Source organism: Balaenoptera borealis, assembly GCF_965194805.1.
Source record: "Balaenoptera borealis genome assembly, chromosome: 14".
NCBI classification, from domain to species: Eukaryota; Metazoa; Chordata; class Mammalia; order Artiodactyla; family Balaenopteridae; genus Balaenoptera; species Balaenoptera borealis.
This window is the reverse complement of record NC_138875.1, coordinates 80,482,748-80,502,397: the sequence shown is the minus strand read 5'-3', so window position 1 is coordinate 80,502,397 and position 19,650 is coordinate 80,482,748. Positions and strand designations below refer to the sequence as shown.

Sequence of the window (19,650 nt, the reverse complement as noted above, 5' to 3'; positions counted from 1 at the left end):
GAGCTGAGTGATGGGGAGAGAAAAGGATGGTGCCAGGCCAGAGCAAGATTCTTCCCCTTCACCTCCTGGTGATCTGAGTCACTTTTTTTGTCTAAACTGGTTTGTGTTGGGTTTTTGTCCCTTGTAACTAAGAGAAAAGTGAAGAATGCACTGTCCCTTATTAATCTTTAGATCCTGTGCATGTAGCATTCTCCCAGCACATTGCAGGCACTCAAGAAATGAATGTGTCAATACTTTCCTAAGTACGCCATTACGATGTTTTTTTTTCTTTTTCCAATAATGAAACAATATCGATGCAAGGAGAGTCAGGAGGGGAGGATGTAGAAAAGTTGGAGCCCTCACACACTGCTAGTGGGAATGTAAAATGGTGCAACCACTATGGAAAACAGTGACAGTGTCTCAAAAAGTTAAACGTAGAATCACCATCTATGCTAATTCCACTCCTGGATATATAGCCAAAGAATCGAAAACCAGTGTTCAAACAAAAACTTGCACACAAATGTTCACAGCAGCACTATTCACAATAGCCAAAAGGTGGAAGAACAATATCCACCAAAAGATAAGTGGATCAATAAAATGCAGGATATGCACACAATGGAATATTATGCAACCACAAAAAGGAATGAAGTACTGACACATGCTACAGCGTGAATGAACCTTGAAAACATTATGCAAAGGGAAAGAAGCCAGACACAAAGGGCCACATACTGTATGGTTCCGCTTACGTGGAATGTCCAGAATACGTAAATCCATAGAAACAGAAAGCAGATTTGTGGTTGCCCAAGGCAGGGGGAGGAGGGGAAATGTGGAGTGACTGCTAAACCTGTACGGGATTTCCTTCTGGGGTGAGGAAAGCGATCTGAAACTAGATGGTGGTGATGGTTGCACAACATTGTGAAGGGACTACATGTCACTAGCGGTGAATTTCATGTTATGCATATTTTTCAACAGTAAAAACAAAAGAATTGGGAACTTCTTCAGGGCTGCTGCAGATGGATGCCATGCAGGTTGTTTCCTTCATAAGGTGCCCAGATCGGAGTAAGTCTGAAATCCAGACCGTGCTCTGCCCCACAAGCTGTGACCCCTGGTCCCCTTGCAGAGCAGATGCCTTTTTCTGATTCACACAAAGACACCATTTGGGCTAATGCAGAACTTCATAGACAAGATGGCATGAGAAGTAAGCAAGCTCGGTTGATGGCATCACTTTACTGCAATTTTCAGTCCTCCTCGGCTGTGTATCTCTCAGAACCCGGAGAGTGCCACAGTCCGCGTCCTTTTCCATCCTGAGGGTGCTGTGTCTGAAAATTCACAGTGCATTGTTCAGTGCTTAATTTGTAAAGCCAGCATAAATCACTGGACTAATCATCGTCCATTACGATGAGCTCAAATTATCTCACCATCAAGAGAGTGATCTGGTTGTTTTGCTCACATTGGAAAATTAAAAGACAAAGAGGCAAAAGGCCAAAAGAACTCTAGAACAAGTCAGTTTTCTGATGTTAGGAAAAATTCACAAGGTTAAAGATAGGAACTTTCTGCCTGCACTCATCAAAGGTATTTTTTAAAAAGCCATTTATGTTTTGGGGATCAATGAGTTAGAACAGAGCAATAATAATCCTCTTGCAGCTATGAAGATTTGGTTGTGTCCTGGGGGCTAGTGTTCTGAGCTTTTTCCCCTCCTTGAAGAAGTCAGTAGGAAAAAAGGAAAAAAAAAAAAGCAATGCCCTGGGAAAACAGTACATTGAGCTTCTTTAAGGACAAGTCAATGGTAGTTTTTTTCAGTTCCAGGGTCATCGACCACCCCTCTACCTTTGAATCTGCTGTTTCCCAATTTGCGTCCCCATTCACAATGCAACTTAGAAAATATTGGGAGCAGGTCATTGCTAATACAACAGGATGTGGAATGAGACTCTTCCTATCAACCCAGGACTACAGCTAAAGCTTCGAAGGGAGGGCAGTGGGTAACGATACTCCATCCTTCCATTAAGAGGCAGCCAGACTGGTCCTCTGACCATCAGTAACCATCAGCCTCCAGCCGATGTGAGACAAGTTCAAGATTTTATCCAGAGGAGGTTTTTCTGACAGGTCTTTGTAGGGGGTTTTCTTCTCCCCTCCCAACCCCCAAGCCAAGAGAGGAGAGTTCAAAGAAGAATCACCCATGAGACTCATGAGACTGGGCGTACCGAGGGGGAGCGGCTGGCATCTCACTGCCCGCTGAAGGCTGCCTGGGGTGAGGAGAGAGGGCAGCAGGACAAAGGTGCATCCTGTTTCTCGTGAGCTAGAGCACATATTAGACTTGAGTCATCCTGAAAAACTCACCCAGCCTGCCAGGCAAGGGGCCCTCAGATAGAGAATGTAGGGTACTTCCCAGGGTGTGAGTGGAAAAGGGGTGTGCGAGAGGTCACAGCATGTGCTTTGAGTCCCCACGTGGTCCCCACGGAGGTCTCCGAAGATCCCGCAGTTCACCCCCAAGTGAAAGAGGCAGCATGTGAGGGCTCATCAGGATATGGCGGGGGCAGGATCTGACACTCAAGCGAGAACTATACCTGTTCTCGCCTGTTCCGAGGCCCCTTGTCCACTCATTCCTTTGCTCCTGTACACCAGCAAGGGGAGCTGGAGAGGAGGCAGGAAAGGACACGCCTGCCTAGTCTCCACCCTGCAGATTCCTGAGCCATCTGTGGTCAGACCAGAGGGGCGGGGAAGAGGTATCACACTGGATGTGAGAATGAAGTTTTGGTTGGGCTAGAACGGCCTTCTAATATTTAAATTTGAGACTGTTCTTATAGTTGAAACTAAAAGCTATGGGATCTAATGAAGTATTGCCAACTTCAGCTCATTCAGTAGCCCAGTAACAATAATTTATTTCCACCATTGATGAAGCTACTCTGAGACATTCGTCATTCAGAGCTAGAATGCAGTTTCTTTTTATTTCTTTCTTTATTTTTGGCTGCGTTGGGTCTTCGTTGCTGCGTGAGGGCTTTCTCTAGTTGCGGCGAGCAGGGGCTACTCTTTGTTGCGATACGCGGGCTTCTCTTGTTGCGGAGCACAGGCTCTAGTTTGCACGGGCTTCAGTAGTTGTGGCACGCAGGCTCAGTAGTTGTGGCTCATGGGCTTTAGAGCGCAGGCTCAGTAGTTGTGGCGCATGGGCTTAGTTGCTCCGCGGCATTTGGGATCTTCCCGGACAAGGGCTCGAACCTGTGTCCCCTGCATTGGCAGGCAGTTTCTTAACCACTGCACCACCAGGGAAGCCCTATAATGCAGTTTCTGAGATGAAATACAATTCTCATCAGTTAACTCCCAGGCAGGGAGCTGCTTCTGGGGGACAGGGAAACCACAGAACTTTCAGCAGTCTTCTAGGGCTGGAGAGACAAAACCAGGGACTTGAAAGGCTAATATCCCAGAGAGAAGGAGTGGGGGGACAGAAAAATGAGCTTGATAGATGGCAATATCCCCCTTAAGACATTTGGCAGATTCTGAAACAGTGCAGGCCAAGAAGCTAAGAAACCAAGTAAAAAGTTCCTGAAAAACAGAGCAGAGGAACTTCCCTGTTTGTCCAGTGGTTAAGACTCCATGCTTCCAATGCAGGGGGCAGGGGTTCGATCCCTGGTTGGGAAAGTTCTGCCTGCTGCACAGTGCGGCCAAACAAACAAACAAAAACAGAGCAGAGTTTCCAGCAGTCTTGCCATTAGAACTCAGGACTGGTGGGAGGGGCCTCGGTGAACACCTAAACTTCTCAGTTGGAAATCCTGAAAGGCAAGGCCTTAGAAGTGAAGGCCAGAGTTAAATGGTGTCTTATCAAAACTGCAACCCAGCCTCCATCCAGCTCAGCCTCTGATTGGATTAAGATGGTCAGTCCTCATGCCATCTGTCTTGCAGAGAAAGGGTGAGCCCTCTCCAGAGTTAGATAACATCACCTGGAGACTCTAGATATTTTTTTCTTGCACAGACATTGTATGGCATTCAACAAAAATTACAAGGCCTGCCAAGAGACAGGACCAAATCACTGAAAACAAAGAGAAAAATAGTCAGTAGAAATAGACCCCACAGGTGACCGAGGCACTGGAATTAGACAGGGGCTTTAAAATAACCATAATTAATATGTTCAAGAAAAACAAAGCAGAAGGTGGAGAAAATGGATGAAAAGAGAATTTTACCAGAAAATTGGAATCCATAAACTTCATAGTCCAAAAGATTGAGAGCACAGAGAACACACTTGAGCTCCTCATCGACAGGGGGATTTTGAAAATGCTGGTTCAGCTCTATACGGGCCATGAAACCCTACAACCCACAGTCTGAGAAAAAGTTTGCCATCACGGGTTGTCATTCTCTCTACTTCTTAAGTGGCTTCCTTTAAGGAACACATAATGTACCCTGAGCTCTTGAGTCTACTCTGCCCAATAAGCCCAATCCCTGGAATGGAGCTCTGTTAAAGAGGTGCCTTTTGCTAATTATCCTAAATACATCCTTTGGGCAATGTGTGCTGGGAGTACTGTTAGTTAAAATGGTCAGGGAGATGAAGCCTATTTGAATTGACACTAAGTGACAGGAGCCAACCAGGAGAGGATTAGGGGGAAATTTGACCTGGGCAGAGGGGACATAGAGTACAAAGACCTCTGAGGCAAGACTGTGTTTGGCGATTTAACCTGGGGATAACAAACTTTTCTGTAAAGGGCTAGATAGTAAATATTTTAGCTGTTCCAAGTCATACAGTGTCTGCTGCAACTAAATTCTGCTGCTATAATGCAAAGGTACAGACACATAATAAATAAATGGGTGGTAGTGTCCCAATAAAACTTTATTTATGAACACTGAAATTAGAATTCCTTGTTAATTTTCACATCACAAAATATCCTTTAGATTTTTTCCCCAACCATTTAAAAACGTAAAATCCATTCTTTTCTTTTTTTAAATTTTTATTGGAGTATAGTTGATTTACAATGTTGTGATAGTTTCTACTGTACGGCAAAGTGGATCAGTTATACATATACATATATGCCCTTTTTTAGATTCTTTGCCCATATAGGTCATTTTAGAATATTGAGTAGAGTTCCCCATGCTATACAGTAGGTCCTTATTAGTTATCTGTTTTACATATAGTAGTGTGTATATGTCAACTCCAATATTCCAATTTTTCTCTTCCCTCCCTTTCCCCTTTGGTAACCATAAGTTTGTTTTCTACATCTGTGACTCTATTTCTGTTTTGTAAATAAGTTCATTTGTACCATTTTTTTAGATTCCACATGTAAGTGATATCATATGATCTTTGTCTTTGTCTGACTTCCTTCACTCAGTATGACAATCTCTAGGTCCATCCATGTTGCTGCAAATGGCACTATTTCGTTTTTTCATGGCTGAGTAATATTCCATTGTATACATGTACCACATCTTCTTTATCCATTCCTCTGTCGATGGGCATTTAGGTTGCTTCCATGTCCTGGCTATTGCAAACAGTGCTGCAGTGAACATTGGGGTGCATATGTCTTTTCGAATTATGGTTTTCTCCGGATATATGCCCAGGAGTGGGATTGCTGGATCATATGGTAGCTCTATTTTTAGCTCTTTCAGCAACCTCCATGCTGTTCTCCACAGCGGCCGCACCAATTTACATGCCCACCAACAGTGCAGGAGTCTCCCTTTTCTCCACACCTTCTCCAGCAGTTGTTTGTAGCGTAAAATCCATTCTTAACTCTGGGACCGTAGTTTGCTGATATAAGGGGGGTTAGGTAGGCTGGGATCAGACCATGCAGGACATGTAGGACATGGTAACAATCAGATTGAAGCAAAACCCCTTTCACTCTCCAAATGTAAAGCCACCCCTCAGGGCAATTGCAGGCCGGGGTGACAGTTCTGGGAGGCAGCTTCCTACAGCTCATGGGAGATCACCAGGTTTGTTTCATTTTCCCCCAGTAGCAAGAGACGACAAGCAAAAAGGCAGGAGCGCGCGCACGCACACACACACACACACACACACACACACACACACACACACACACAGCTAGAAAGCCAGAGAGGACGTGCCCAGGTTCACGCTGACGTTTCTCCAGCATGCACTACGGGGTTTAAAGTTGGACGCACACCTGCTCCCTGCGGGAGGGCACCTGCTGAGCCGCGCTCCGGCCTCGTCTCGCGAGAGCGGTGCCGTAGTAGTGGCCCCCACCCCCACCCGGCCACTAAATCCCTCTCCCCGCCCCCTCGGCCCAGCCTCCGCGCTGTAGCACAGTCCCTGCCATCTCCACCGCCCCCGGGAGCAGCCTCGGCCCGCCGTGCGCGCTTCCCCCGCGCCCCCGCCCGCCGACTGCTCGCTCGCACGCCCGCCCGGTAGTAATTTCACTTTGCCACGCGAGCTCCGCATCGCCTAGAAATCCCGCCCCCCGCTCCCCCTGCCGCCGCCGGGAATCGTCCCTTTTCCCGGCCAGGTGCGCGAGCCTGCGCGCTCCTTCTCCGCCTCCTTCGGCGGGTCCCTGGCGAGCCGGGGCCAGGGCCCGGCGGGGGCGGATGCGCGCACCGCGCCTCTCCACCAACCCACTCCCATGCAGGTTCCTTGCTCTCCATCCCTCGCCGGCGCTCCCTTGCTCCCCCCCCCCCACCTTGATTGACAGGCAAGATGTCGGAGTGGAGCGAGGCAGGAGCGAATGCAGCAGCCGTCACCCCCGGAGCCCGGCGGCGGCAGCAGCAGCAGCGCGACGACGAGCCAGCAACCAGCCGCAGTCGCCGCCGCAGCCGCGGGAGCAATGCAGACAGCATCTTGAGAACGCGCTAAAGCACCACAAACGGTGGACAATGCCGTGTCACTGCAACTGGGAGGGGGGCAAACCAGATTTTTTTTGACATAAAAGCCAGCCAGCCAAAAATATATAATTTTGTCCTTCACGGAGCCGGTGTGTAAAGAGTGAGCGCTGTTTTCCTTCTCCTCCTCCTCCTCCTCCTCCTCTCCCTCCCCCCCTCCTCCTCTTTTTCCTCCTCCTCCTCCCTAAGTGTACAGACAGCATCACATCACCTGGTTTGCTTCTGAGAAGCAGCATCTCTCCTTTTCAGGGACCAGAGACTCAGAGAGAGGAGACGTTCTCATGAAGTCTGCTTGATACCCCAAAATAAAATAATAAATTTTGGCTCTTGTCCCCTCCTCCCACCCCCACCCCCTCAACCCTGTGTGAGATGTTGGGTTTCTTCTTCATGAGACATTGTTGAGAAGTCGCAGTGGTTGGAGAGGCGTAGGGGGCAGACTACCTCTACTCCCCCCACACCCCCCTTTTTTCTCTCTGGGAGGAGGAGGAGGGGAAGGGGGCTTGCAGAGCAAGCGATGGATGAGGAAAACATGACGAAAAGCGAGGAGCAGCAGCCTCTGAGTTTGCAAAAAGCCTTACAGCAGTGCGAGTTGGTCCAAAACATGATAGACCTGAGCATCTCCAACCTGGAAGGGCTTAGGACCAAATGTGCTACTTCCAACGACCTCACACAAAAAGAAATCCGGACCCTGGAGGTAGGTGTTGCCTATGGAAAGAAAGCCATCCTTCCTTCCCTCCCCCTTCTCCCCCACCATCCCCTTTCCCTTGATTCTGTTTGTTGGGGGTGGGGGAGCGGTGGGAGGGTAGCAAGGTGGGCACGATTTGGTCTCCTGTGATTTATCTTGCAAAGCCTGCACTGGGTGTCCCTTTACTGTACTGCTGTCGTCGGCGCTTGGCTGGGTGGTGGGAGGAGTAGTAGTAACTGTTATTCTTTATTATTATTCTTGCGGCTGTGGTTATCATTCGCTTCCTCTTTGAGGAGTGAGTTCTCCCTTTTTTCTGCTTGTGAATTTGTTTATATGCCACGGGGGCTTGCTTGTGTGCTGGGTAAGACATTAAGGCGCTGCAGAGAACCCACGTGACCTTGCGCATTCTGCAGGTGGTCAAAAGGTGCTTTTTGCTCGCAGAATGGGGCTGCCTGTAAAGATAGACCTCTTCTTTTTCGGCCTCCTTCCCAGCCCCCCTTTTGCTCCTTGGATTTGGTTTGTTTGTTTACTTGTTTGTTTTCAGTAATATACATGTCAGGAGGCAAGATGCATGAAAAAGAATTCCCCATTGAGCTACCCATTTCCAATCAAATCATTTTGATGCAGGGAGCTGTTGCAGGCCTGAAACGTGTTAAAAACAAAACAAAAAACCCCCCAAAACCCCCCAAAAACCCCAAAACAACCCTGGATCAGCACACACAGGTTGTGTGGGAAAATACTCTGAAATCTTGGTGGGACCGTGAAAAAAGGGGTCGGGAGGAGGAGTTATCTTTGGCGTGTTGTAACATTCTCTCCAACAGAACTTGAGGGGGAGTTTGAAGCAATTTCGTGGGGGGGGGGGTGGATGCAAAGTTACTCAGAAAGAAGATGGCAGAAATTATTTCTTCCGAAGGCCATCTGGTCAAAGGAAGAAGGTTTCAAGAGCTTTAGAAAATGCCTGGCTTCCACGTAATCATTGAGCATCCACGTTGTTCGAAACATCTCTAGGGTTCGACTCAAATCCCTCCCTCCAACCGGCCCCGTGCTATGCATGGCTTGATTAAATTTGGGAACTCCCATTAGCTGGCACTTGCTGAGGGTGGTGGCCATGGGGCTGGGAGCAAAGGAAAGTGGTTCTCCCTGTGGTGGGGCGGACGTGTGCAGAGCTGGGATGGGCACTAGTTTCCAGCCTGTGTGTTTCCAAGGCCTGAACTCTTTAATCCCTACTGAATCTTTTAGCCCTTGTGCCCCCGTTCTAGTCTGGATGAGCACCTATCTCTGGTTCACTTTCAAGTCTTCCTTTTTCCCTCCGTGGTTTTAAATTTGGCCGCATATCAGCAGGCAGGAAGGTCACCAGTTTGAAAGTGGAGTGTGTGTGTGTGTGTGTGTGTGTGTGTGTGTGTGTGTGTGTGTGTGTGTGTATTGAGTATACTGTTTGCTCCCCTAGAATGCATCTCTGTGTGCACCTGTCATCTGGGAAAATGATCGTCAGAAATGAAATAACGTAAGTATCAAGGGGTAGCAGAGGCGTGGGAATTCTGTGGGGAGGCACAGGTATTTTCTTTCTCGGAGCTTTGGAGAACCGTGTAGGCTAGGACTCCGCTGATGGAAGAAAAAGCGTGGGATGCCCTGGCCCAGCCTTCTGTCTCTGTCTGAGCAGTGCCCAAGAGAAGGTCCTGCTCAGAATTGCATGCTGTAAATAAATAACCCAAAAGGGCCACCGGAGGTCTCTTCTGTTCCTCTGAGTCAGGAGTCCCAAATGCTAGTTTGTGTATTACTATGTAAGTTTCTCCAGTTTTCTTTTCCTCTTTTCAACATGCTCCATCCTCTGAGAGCCCCCTGGATCATGGTGATTGTTGCAGTGGGCCACGGATTCCATTGCTTCTTTTCTGCATAGTGGTTTTCTTTTTAAACTGGGGGATGTGGGCATTGGTATGGTGGGAAGTGACAGTTACTGGGAATGCATCTGTTGTTAGTTTCCTAATCCCAGTATGCCACAGAGTGTGCCCACGACTTTATCCATATTGCCCAAGAAAGGATCTTGAGCAGTTATGCCAGTTTAGGCTTTCTAGGTCTCTAGGGCTAGGGTGGGGCCTCTGAGGAGGGGCTGATGCCTTAGGGTCCAGCCAAGTCCTGCCAAACCTCACATAGGTTTTGGATCCACAGTTGTTGTTGTTTTTAAATCCCAGCAGCTGTCAAATTTTATATATCAGAACCACCTGAGGGAGCTTATTAAAAATGCAGATTTTCAGCCTCTAATCCTAGAGATTCTAATTCAGTTGGGATTGGAGGGCGCCTAGGTATCTGCATTTAGTAAACAGTCCAGGTGTTTGTGATGCATGTTTTCATATTGACACTTTGAGAAAGACTAATCTAATAGGAGATAGAGGCCATATTTCAGCTGTTAGATGATGACATCTCCCTGCTCACAAACACTAAAGAAAGTAGTAAATTGAACAGACCATCCCTGAAAACCTTGCCTATACCCCTGTGGAAACAAAAAACATCTGACATGGACTTAGTCTCCAAGAAGCGTACTTTCATGACGAGGGAGACAAGGCTAATCATGTGTATGTGAGATAATGATAAAGTCCAAACAGTAATATGGGAGACAGCACGTGGGTCCGTTAGGAATGTGTTCAGCTGCGTGAAATGGAAAATCCACCCAGCGTGGTTAAGCAATTAATGGTTTATTTTTCTCAAGTAGCAAGAAGTCTGGAGGTATGTAGCTGCTTGAGTTGGCTCAGTGAGTTAATAACATTGGGGCTGATGTCTTTGTGAATTCTCATGGCCTCTTCCTTATGGCCACAAGATGGCCCCTGAAGCTTTAGCCATTACACCCACGTTCAAGGTAGGGAAGAGGGGGACCAGGTGAATAGGAAGGAATAAAGGCTTCATGTCTTTGTTTGGCTTCCGCAGGACACCTCCTCCTTCCTACCCCTAAGGTGATGTTTCATTATGTCTTCTTTGCCACAGCTGGGTCAGGTCGCTTGTCCGAGCTGCAAGGCAGTGGGGATGCCATCATGACTGGTCTAGATAGTTGCAGTCTGTTTCCTGGGTTGACCTGTTGCTACTCCATACAAAATCAGGGTTGTGCTAGCCTGGAAGAAGGCATGAAGGGACACTGGGGGGCCAGCCAGCAGCGCTGGCCACAGTATGTTACCAGGAGTTCCTCTGGCAGAGAAGAAAGGTCATGAGTTTTGGAGTTAGACCGATGTAGTTTGGCATTCTAGCTTTCCTACTTACTTTATCTTGGCCTAGTGATTTAAATTTTCTGACCCATGGTTTCATTTTTGGCAAAATGGCAGTGAAGGAATAACATTACCTACCTCAGAGGTGGTGGTAAGGATGAAAAGAGGTGAGATTTTCAAGGGTCTAACGCGATCTGTAGCCCAGTGCCTGCAGGTGCTAAATAAATGATAGCTTCTTTGATGGTGATGATTAACATTACATGGTGTAGAGTAGATGACACGGAAGGGAACAGCTCAGACTGGAGGGAGAGAAGGATCTTGAGCAGCATTTCCAAAGTATGTTCTGTGGAACGCTAGTTCTATAGAACCCTAGCATTATCATTCTTTCAACAAATACTGAAATCCTGGCACTGTACTAGATGCTGGTGGTCAACAAGTATTCTGAAGACAAAATAAATCCCATGGTTAACACATTTGGGAAAGGTTGAGGTAAGCAAAAGAGATAGGTATCTTGACTGCAGGACTTCTCAGAGCCTTTAATGTGCTGTATTTGTGCATTGTGACTCCAAGAGAGGGTAGCGTCTGCGGTGTTTCCTTTTTCCAGAGGCATCTCTTGGGCTTGATGCTGCATAGAATGCACCCAGGGAAACATGTGACGAAGTGGTTAGGGAAGCACCCTTGATTGGGGAGCTGGGGACCCTGAGTGGAGTGAGATATGGGGAGGGTTTAAATTGCAGCGGGTTGGGGGAGCTCTCTGGGCCAGAACAAAAAAACCGGATGGAGGCATTCTCCTGCCTTCAAGGGGCAGCTTACAGACCGGCTGGCCCAGAATGAAGAGTACCTGGTAGAGTGTCATAGGAAACGAATTCAGGTTACAAACTCCTGGAGTGTAGCTTAGTATCGGGAAGTCAGACAAAGTTTCATCCCTTTTAGAGGGGAGATAGAGATCTTCAAAGGTTTTGGAGTGAGTACAGTTAAAAAGTTGTTTAAAGGTTAGTCTGATGGCAGCCTGCAGCAGGGACCAGCAAACTTTTTCTGTAACGGGACAGATAGTAAATCGTTGAGGCTTTGTGGGCCATGTGGTTTCCATCACAACCACTCAGCTCTGCTGTTGTAGCCTGAAGCAGCCACGGACAACCCAGAAATAAACGTTTTCTAATAAAACTTCATTTAGGGTCCCTGAAATTCGAATTTGATACAATTTTCACGTGTCACGAAATAGTATTTTCCTTCTAATTTTTTTTTGACATTTAAAAATGTAAAAACTATTCTTAGGATTCAGGCCTGAAAAAAACAGGTGGTGGGTCAGACTTGGCCCGTGGCCTGTAGTTTGCTGATCCCTGATTTATAGGGTGAGAAATGAACCTGGAGGCACAGAGGCCATCTGAAAGGTGAATGAGTGGCACTAGGGCTGGTGGGCACTGGCCACGTGCAGCTGGTACTGAGTTGGGTTCTATTTCGGTTAAATTACAAGTGGAGGTAAATATCAGGATTGGGTTGGGGGATGGCTAAGTAACAGAATCTCCTATACAGCAAGGGTGTTCTAGCCATCACATATCAATTATTTGTTCTTTATCTGTTCCATCTCAATTACAGATTATGGTCTGAGAGACCATACCTAGACTTAGTTAAGTTTGGGAAACCTCAGACAATAACGCATTATTTTCAGTGATGCTGTGGGTTGGGATTGGCTGGGCAGTTCTTCGGCTGGTCTTGCAGACCAGTACTTGTGGTCATCTGGCAGCTCCACTGAGGCTGAATGGTCCAAGATGGCCCTATTCATGTGACTGGTGGTCGGCTAGTGATTGGCTCAGGCACCTCAGCTCTCTTCCACATAGCCTCTCCAGCAGGACAGCCCAGATTTGTTTCTTTCTTTCTTTCTTCCTTTCTTTCTTTCTTTTCTCCCTTCCTTCCTTCCTCTCTCTCTCCCTCCCTCCCTTCCTTCCTTCCTTTCTCTCTCTCTCTTTCTTCCTCCCTCCCTCCCCTCTTTCTTTCTTTCTCTTTCTTTCCTTCTTTCTTTCTTCCTTCCTTCCTTCCTTCTTTCCTTCCTTTCTTTCTCTCTCTTTCTTTCTTTTCTCCCTTCCTTCCTTTCTCTCTCTCTCTCCCTTCCTTCCTTCCTTCCTCTCTCCCTTCCTCCCTCCTCCCCTCCCTCCCTTCCTTCCTTTCTTTCTCTCTTTCTCTGTCTCTTTCTTTCTTTCATTGAACTACAGTTTATTTACAGTGTCCAGATTTCTTACATGGTGGCAGCAGCAGTGTTCCAAGAAGGCAAGCTCCAGTTCATAGCCTGTCTTAAGCCTCTGCTTCTGTAACTTTTGCTAACGTCCCACTGGCCAAAGCAAATTATGTGGTTGAGCCCATCGTCAATGTGGGACTTAGTATCCAAGGGTATGGATTCCAGCAGGTGTGGTTCATTGGGGGCCAGTGAACAATCTAATATAACTGAATCACAGCTATGGAAAAAATCCACAATAAAACCAAAAGAGCATGGGAAAGAGAGGAAGGCATGGGATGATCAGCAAAGGCCCCCTTGAGGAGGTTTTACTGACTTGAGGAAGCAAGCCATGAAATATCTGGGGAATGCGCAAGTCAGAGGGAACAGCAGGTGCAAAGTTCTTGGGTGGGATTACGTTCTACATGTTTTGAGAACAGCAAGGAGACCACTGTGTTTGCCGCAGGGTGAGCGGGGAAGGGATGAGGGGCACAAGTGGGAGGCAGACGCAGGGCCCCAGTCAGAGAGGGCTTGGCTGAGATACTTGCACTTTGTTCTAACTATGCAAAGGGTGGGGGACTGACTTATTTAAAAGCTCCTTTTGATTGCTGCAGGGAAAGTAGACTATAGGGAATAAGAATGGGAGCACGGAGACAAATTGGGAGGTTAGTATGGGAGTCAAAGCCAGGAATGAGTGCTTTTGACTTGAGTGATGGTGGGGAGATGGAGCAAGTGGCTGGTCTCAGACGGTCAAGTGCATGGGGGATGCGCATGAATCGGATGTTGGGGGTGGAGGAAAATAAAGAGCCAATGATTATTCCTACGTGTTTGGCCGAAGAACTAAGTGAATGGCGGTGTCATTATTTGAAGTGTGAAGACCGGGGGTGGATTAGGTTGGGCTTGACAATGAAGTCCTGTTTAGACATTTACGTTTGTGAAGTAGACAGTTGGGTATGTGAGCCTGGAGATTTGAGGAAGGCTAGAGATATGAGGTTCACTTAACATGTCAGGAACATCTTTTCATCTTATTAAATAGTATTTTTAATGGCTGCATAGTGCTACATGGCCGTTGCATAATTTATCTAACTTATTTAATTCTGTCAGATGTGTATGTTTATCATGTTCCATTATTATAAATAATACTGTAGTAGACATCCTAGTGGCTTGTAGTAATCCTTGTCTTCGATTCCTAGAAGTGGAATATTGCTGGATCCAAGGATATGCAAAGTTTCTGGACTTTTGATAGGTTTTGCCAAATTACCTTTCACCCACAGTGTGGGAAAGGGCCCGTTTCTCCGTATCCTCAGTCTCGATTTATGTTTTGTTTTATTTTTTGGTTGCCTGTGCTTTGATGACCAAGAGCTCTGGGTTAAGGAGGCAGTTGTCTTAGGCCCAAATCTCGTCTTTCCTGTTTGCACTTGGGAAGGACCTGGGAACCTGTGTTGGTGAGAGCAGCACATGGTTTTCCATGCACAGCACCCAGCCTGCGGCGACCCAGCCTCTGCCTCGTTCTCATAGAGACATGGGTGGGACGTGGTCTCAAACTTCTGAGTCAGCGGCAAGAGTTATTTCTGAAGGGTTCTCTACCCGCTCTGGGGTTTTAGGGTGGGTTCTACTAGGGAGCTCTTATCCTTCTTCCAATGGGCAGGACACTGAGGGCTCTTCCTCCTCTCCCTGAGGACGGGTCATTTTCTGGGCTCCTCTCTCCACCCCCCCTCGCCGGGCTCCACCTTTTGGGACCTCCCTTCCCCCTTGCTGCTCTGGAGCTGGGGAATGGAAGGTGTTCCGAAGCTGAGGAAGCCGAGGGGGACGTGGCAGCTGGGAGGGAGGATGGAGAAGCTGAAGGGTGGGGAGGGAAAAGGGACAACAGTGGGAGAAAAGGCAGAGTGTAGCGTGATTTTCTTGGGCAGGGTTTCTATGACCCTTGGAATGTCTCTCCAGTGGGGAGTGACCGTAACTGTAGTTGTTCCTGTTTTACAAGCCAGTGGGCTGAGGTTTAGAGTCACTGATCTGACCCAAACTGCAAATTCAGGCAGCCATGGATCCAGGAAGAGGTTGGAGGTTGACTGCTCCTGCCCGGATTCCCCAGAGGTGGCCTGGCCCGGAAGAAAAGAAAGCACAGGTGAGAGCAGATAGAGGCGAAGGAGGAAGCATAGGTGATAAGGGCAATGTGATCAGAGGCGAGAGCTGTGGGATTGATGAGAATCCTAACGACGGAGTACTGTCACTCGTGTGCGCTCATTGATGACCGTGCCAGATGATGATTGAAGAGAAATACAGAACTGATGGAGACAAAGTAGGGCATCTACAGAGACAAGGAAAGATGAGAAAAAGAGAGGGAGACATTTTATTTTTTTTTATTATTATTTTTAAAAAAGGCTTATTTATTTATTTTTGGCTGTGCCGGGTCTTAGTTGCAGCATGCATGTGGGATCTTAGTTCCCCGACCAGGGATCAAACCCAGGCCCCCTGCATTGGGAGCGTGGAGTCTTACCCACTGGACCACCAGCCAGGGAAGTCCCCAGAGGGAGGCATTTTAGACCTGAGAGGTCCAGTATGCCAGCCACTTGCCACATTGACTATTAATCAGTTGAAATGTGGCGAGCTCTAATTGAACTGTGCTATTATTATAAAATACCCGCCAGATCCCAAACTCTTAGAATGAAGAATAGAATGCAAAATATCTCATTGGTATTCTTTTACATTGACAACATGTTGAAATGATGCTATTTTAGATATATTGGGTTAAATAAACTATGTTAAAATTGATTTCACCTGTATCTTATTTTTTCCCTGAGGCTATTAGAACATTTTAAATGACACAGGCAGCTCACTGTATATTTCACTTGGTCAGCGCAGCTCTTGGGCATCGAGGTGATTTCTCTGTTTTGCCGTAATGGAAATCTTGTTCTTGATAAAGACTGAAAGCATGGGCCCCCTGGAGTTTCTAGGCAGCCATCGATTAGAGCTGTGGACGCGTTCCAAAGATGGATGCCTTCGATTTCCCTGGACCAGGAAAAAAATGAGCTGAAGACTCAGAAATAATAACATAATTGAGTCCCTGGAAATTTGGGTGGGTGCTCGAAGCAGTAGAGCCAAGTAGTTGGGAGGGTGTGGGCTACACAGTAAGACTGCTTGGATCCCAGTCTGAATTCAGGACCTACTAGCTAAGTAACCCTGGGCAAATGAGCTCTCCTTCCTGAGCCTCAGTTTCCTTGCTTATAAAATTGGGACAGTGTTTTACATGGGGTTGTTACGGTGATTCAATGGAATCATGCATTAAAAAGCCGGGCAAAGCGCCCGGCACATAGCAAATGCTTAATAATTGTTAGCTTTGGTGGTTTTGATGATCATACTCTCTGTAGCTTGTCATAGGGAGGTTAGGGTGCTTCAGCCCTGAGTGGTGGATGGGGTGTTTCAGCCATCCAGGGAGGTGCCAGTTCATTTATTCCGTCATTGTTAACTGAGCCCCCAGTGTGTGAGAAGCAGGGAGAAGACAGCAAGACGCGAGAAGGCGAAGCCCTTGGAGGCCTTCTATGGGATAATGGCACACCTGCTGGGCTGCAGGTGACATAAGCGAACAAGATTCTCATACCAGGTCTGCATCTTCGAATTGCTCACAGATGACTCACTTCCCATCAGTGCCTAGCAGGCTTTAGTCTTTAAACCATTTGCTCGTCATAAACTCCAAGTTGGATAACAAAATGCCAGTTATGGGGTTGGGCCTTACAACTCCTGAACTTGTCTCAAGCTTGTGCGGTAAAGAGAAAAGTCAGAAGCTGTGATATCCAAGTGCTTCAGAGGACCCTAAGAGGTTGTGTAGGCCCCCCTCCTGCCCAGTGTCCAGCTTTGGCTTTGTGATTTGGGGCAAGCACTACTTCACAAAACAACCTTTTAAAAAATGCATTTTTTTTTTATTGTGGTAAAATATGTATAACATGAAATTTACCATTTTAACTATTTTTAAATGAACAATTCAGTGGCATTAAGGACATTCACGGTGTTGTGCAACCATCATCACTATCCACCTGCAGAACTTTTTCATCACCCCAAATAGAAATTCTGTACCCATTAAACAATATCTCCCCCTGACCCCAGCCACATGGTTACCTCCATTCTATTTTCTGTCTCTATGAATCTGACTGTTCTAGGTACTACCTCATGTAAGTTAAATCGTACACTGTGTGTCTTTTGTGTCTGGCTTCTTTCACGTAGCATAACGTTTCTGAGGTTCATCGATGTTATAGCATGTATCAGTGTTTCATTCCTTTTTATGGCTGCATAATATTCCATTATATTGATAGACCATGTTTTGTTTATCCATCCTGTGTTGATAGACACTTGAGTTGTTTTCATCTTTTGACTACTGTGAATAATGCTGCTATGAACATTATTGTACAAGTATCTGTTTGATTCCCTGCTTTGAATTCTTTGGGGTTATGTATCTAGGAGTGGAATTGCTGGGTCATGTGGTAATTCTATACTTAATTTTTTGAGAAACCTTCATACTGTTTTCCACAGTGGCTACACCGTTTTATATTTCCACCAGCAATGCACAAGGTTTCCAATTTCTCTACATCCTTGGCAATACCTACTATTTCCTGGTTTTTTGACTATAGCCATCCCAGTGGGTATGAAGTGGTATCTCATTGTGGTTTTGATTCACATTTCCCTAATGACTAATGACGGTAGGCATCTTTTCATGTGCTGATTGGCCATTTGTATATCCCCTTTGGAGGAATGTCTATTCAAGTCCTTTCATAAGTCAGCCTTTTGATATGGGTGAGTTATAAAGGTTAGAATTATCCTCCTTCTGTTGACTTGGATCTACACTCTGATGTCTTTTATCCTTTGGTTCTACTCTTTGGAGGAGAGCGAATAAGGCCAGTCCTTCCTTTGGCTGACAAAAGTCTCAAGTAGAGTTTGCATTTAGATCTGGAACCTACCAAGTAGAGACAAGAGATAGCCATGGCCACAGATTCCTGACAAGTCTCCAACCCAAATTTTGCAGCCACTGTCTCCCTGCTTTGTCCTGTATGAGTTCCATTCTTATAGAATTTTGGATTCTGGGGTCTCTGGTGATGATAAATTTCCCTTTGCCTGTGCGCCAATCCTACCCAGAGTATCATGCCCATCAGAAATAGTCATGAATGTGTCTCTTTGTGCCCATCCACAAAGGCACTGGGATGGTGCCTTGGGCAGGGTTGGGTGGCATGCACTTGAGCAATGAGGCGAATAGACAAGTATAAAAATGAACCCATCAAGTGGGGCATCCAGGGGCTTCATTTTTATTAGGTAGGAGGTAGAGCAAGGTTAGATGCCACTTTTTATATTTTTATGCTTATCTGACTGGGAGAAACAGTGCTTTGTGATAAACCCAAAAAGCAATATTATCCTTTTAATATGTTGCTATACTATTATTTTAATATGTTGCTGGATTTGATTTGTTACAATTTTGTTGAGGATTTTTGTGTCTTTGTTCATGAGGGATATTGTCTGTGGTTTCCTTTTTCATACCATCTTTGTTTAGTTTAAGTATCAGGGTAATACTGGCCTTATAAAATGAGTTTTATTTTACGAGTTTTATTTAACGAGGAATTGTTTCCTCTACTTCTGTTTTCTGGAAGAGACTGTGTAGAATTGGTGTTATTTCATCTTTAAATTCTGGTAGAATTCCCCAGTGAAACTATCTGGACTAGAGATTTATTTTAATTTAATTTTTTTGCAGAAGGTTTTAAACTACAACTTCAATTTCTTTAATTTATTATTGGGTGAATTTTAGGACTTTGTGGCTTTCAAGGAATTGGTACATTTTATCTAAATTGTTCAATTTACATACGGAGAGTTGCTCATAGTATTCCCTTATTATCCTTTTGTGTCTGTGGGGTGTATAGTAGTGTCACCTCTTTCATTCCTGATATTGGTAATGTATATTCTTTCTCTTGTATTCTGTGTTAGTCTGGCTAGAGGTTTATCAATTTTAGCCATATTTTCAGAGAACTAATTTTTAGCTTCATTTATTTTCTCTATTTTTCTGTTTTAACTTTTACTAATTTTTGTTCTTCTTATTATTTCCTTTCTCCTGCTTGCTCTGGGTTTATTTTGCTCCTCTTTTTTCTATTTTCTTGAGGCAGATGCTTAGATTGTTGATTTGAGACCTTTCTCCTTTTCTAATATAAGTATTTGTTGCTGTAAATTTCCCTTGAAGGATTACTTTAACTGCATCCCACAAATTTTGATATATTATATTTTCATTTCCCTTTAGCTCACAGTATTTTATAATTTCTTTTGAGGCTTTTTCTTTGATGAATATATTCATCAAATTAAATGATATTTGATGTCATTTAATTTCCAAGTATTGGGAATATTTCCTGTTATCTTTGACTAACAGTTTAATTCAATTATATCAGTGAACACATTTTATATTATTTTAATTCTTTTAAAATGTTTAAGGTTTATTTTATCACTTAGACCATATTCTCTCTTGGTGAATGTAGCAGGTATACTTGAAAAGAATGTGAATTCTGCAGTTGACGGGTGCAGTGTTGTATAAATGTCAATTAGATCCAGTTGGTTGATAGTGTTAAGTCCTCTGTATCCTTGCTGATTTTCTCTCAAGTTTTATTGATTACACAGAGGGGAGTGTTGTCCATTTCTCCTTGTAGTTCCATCACTTTTTGCTTTCATGTATCTTGAACTGTTTTGTTAAGTGTATATGCATTTGGGATGGTTGTTTTCTTGGCGACTTCACCCTTCATCATTATGTAAAGTTACTATTTATC

The 19,650-nt window shown here is 45.5% G+C and overlaps 1 protein-coding gene across 15 annotated transcripts in view; it reads left to right on the top strand.

The window, feature by feature from the left end:
- Window positions 1-19,650, top strand: part of KSR2 (kinase suppressor of ras 2) — a gene marked incomplete at its 3' end in the record, with an annotated part of 442,928 nt that overhangs the window by 23,708 nt on the left and 399,570 nt on the right. For 13 of the 15 annotated variants that reach the window (XM_082355701.1, XM_082355702.1, XM_082355700.1 and 10 more), the window contains one exon: window positions 952-7,477. In XM_082355701.1, the coding sequence (XP_082211827.1) occupies window positions 7,298-7,477 (180 nt within the window). In that variant the 5' untranslated portion in view covers window positions 952-7,297. The remainder of the gene's footprint in view (window positions 1-951; window positions 7,478-19,650) is intronic. The other 2 variants (XM_082355711.1, XM_082355698.1) reach the window with 2 other exon arrangements.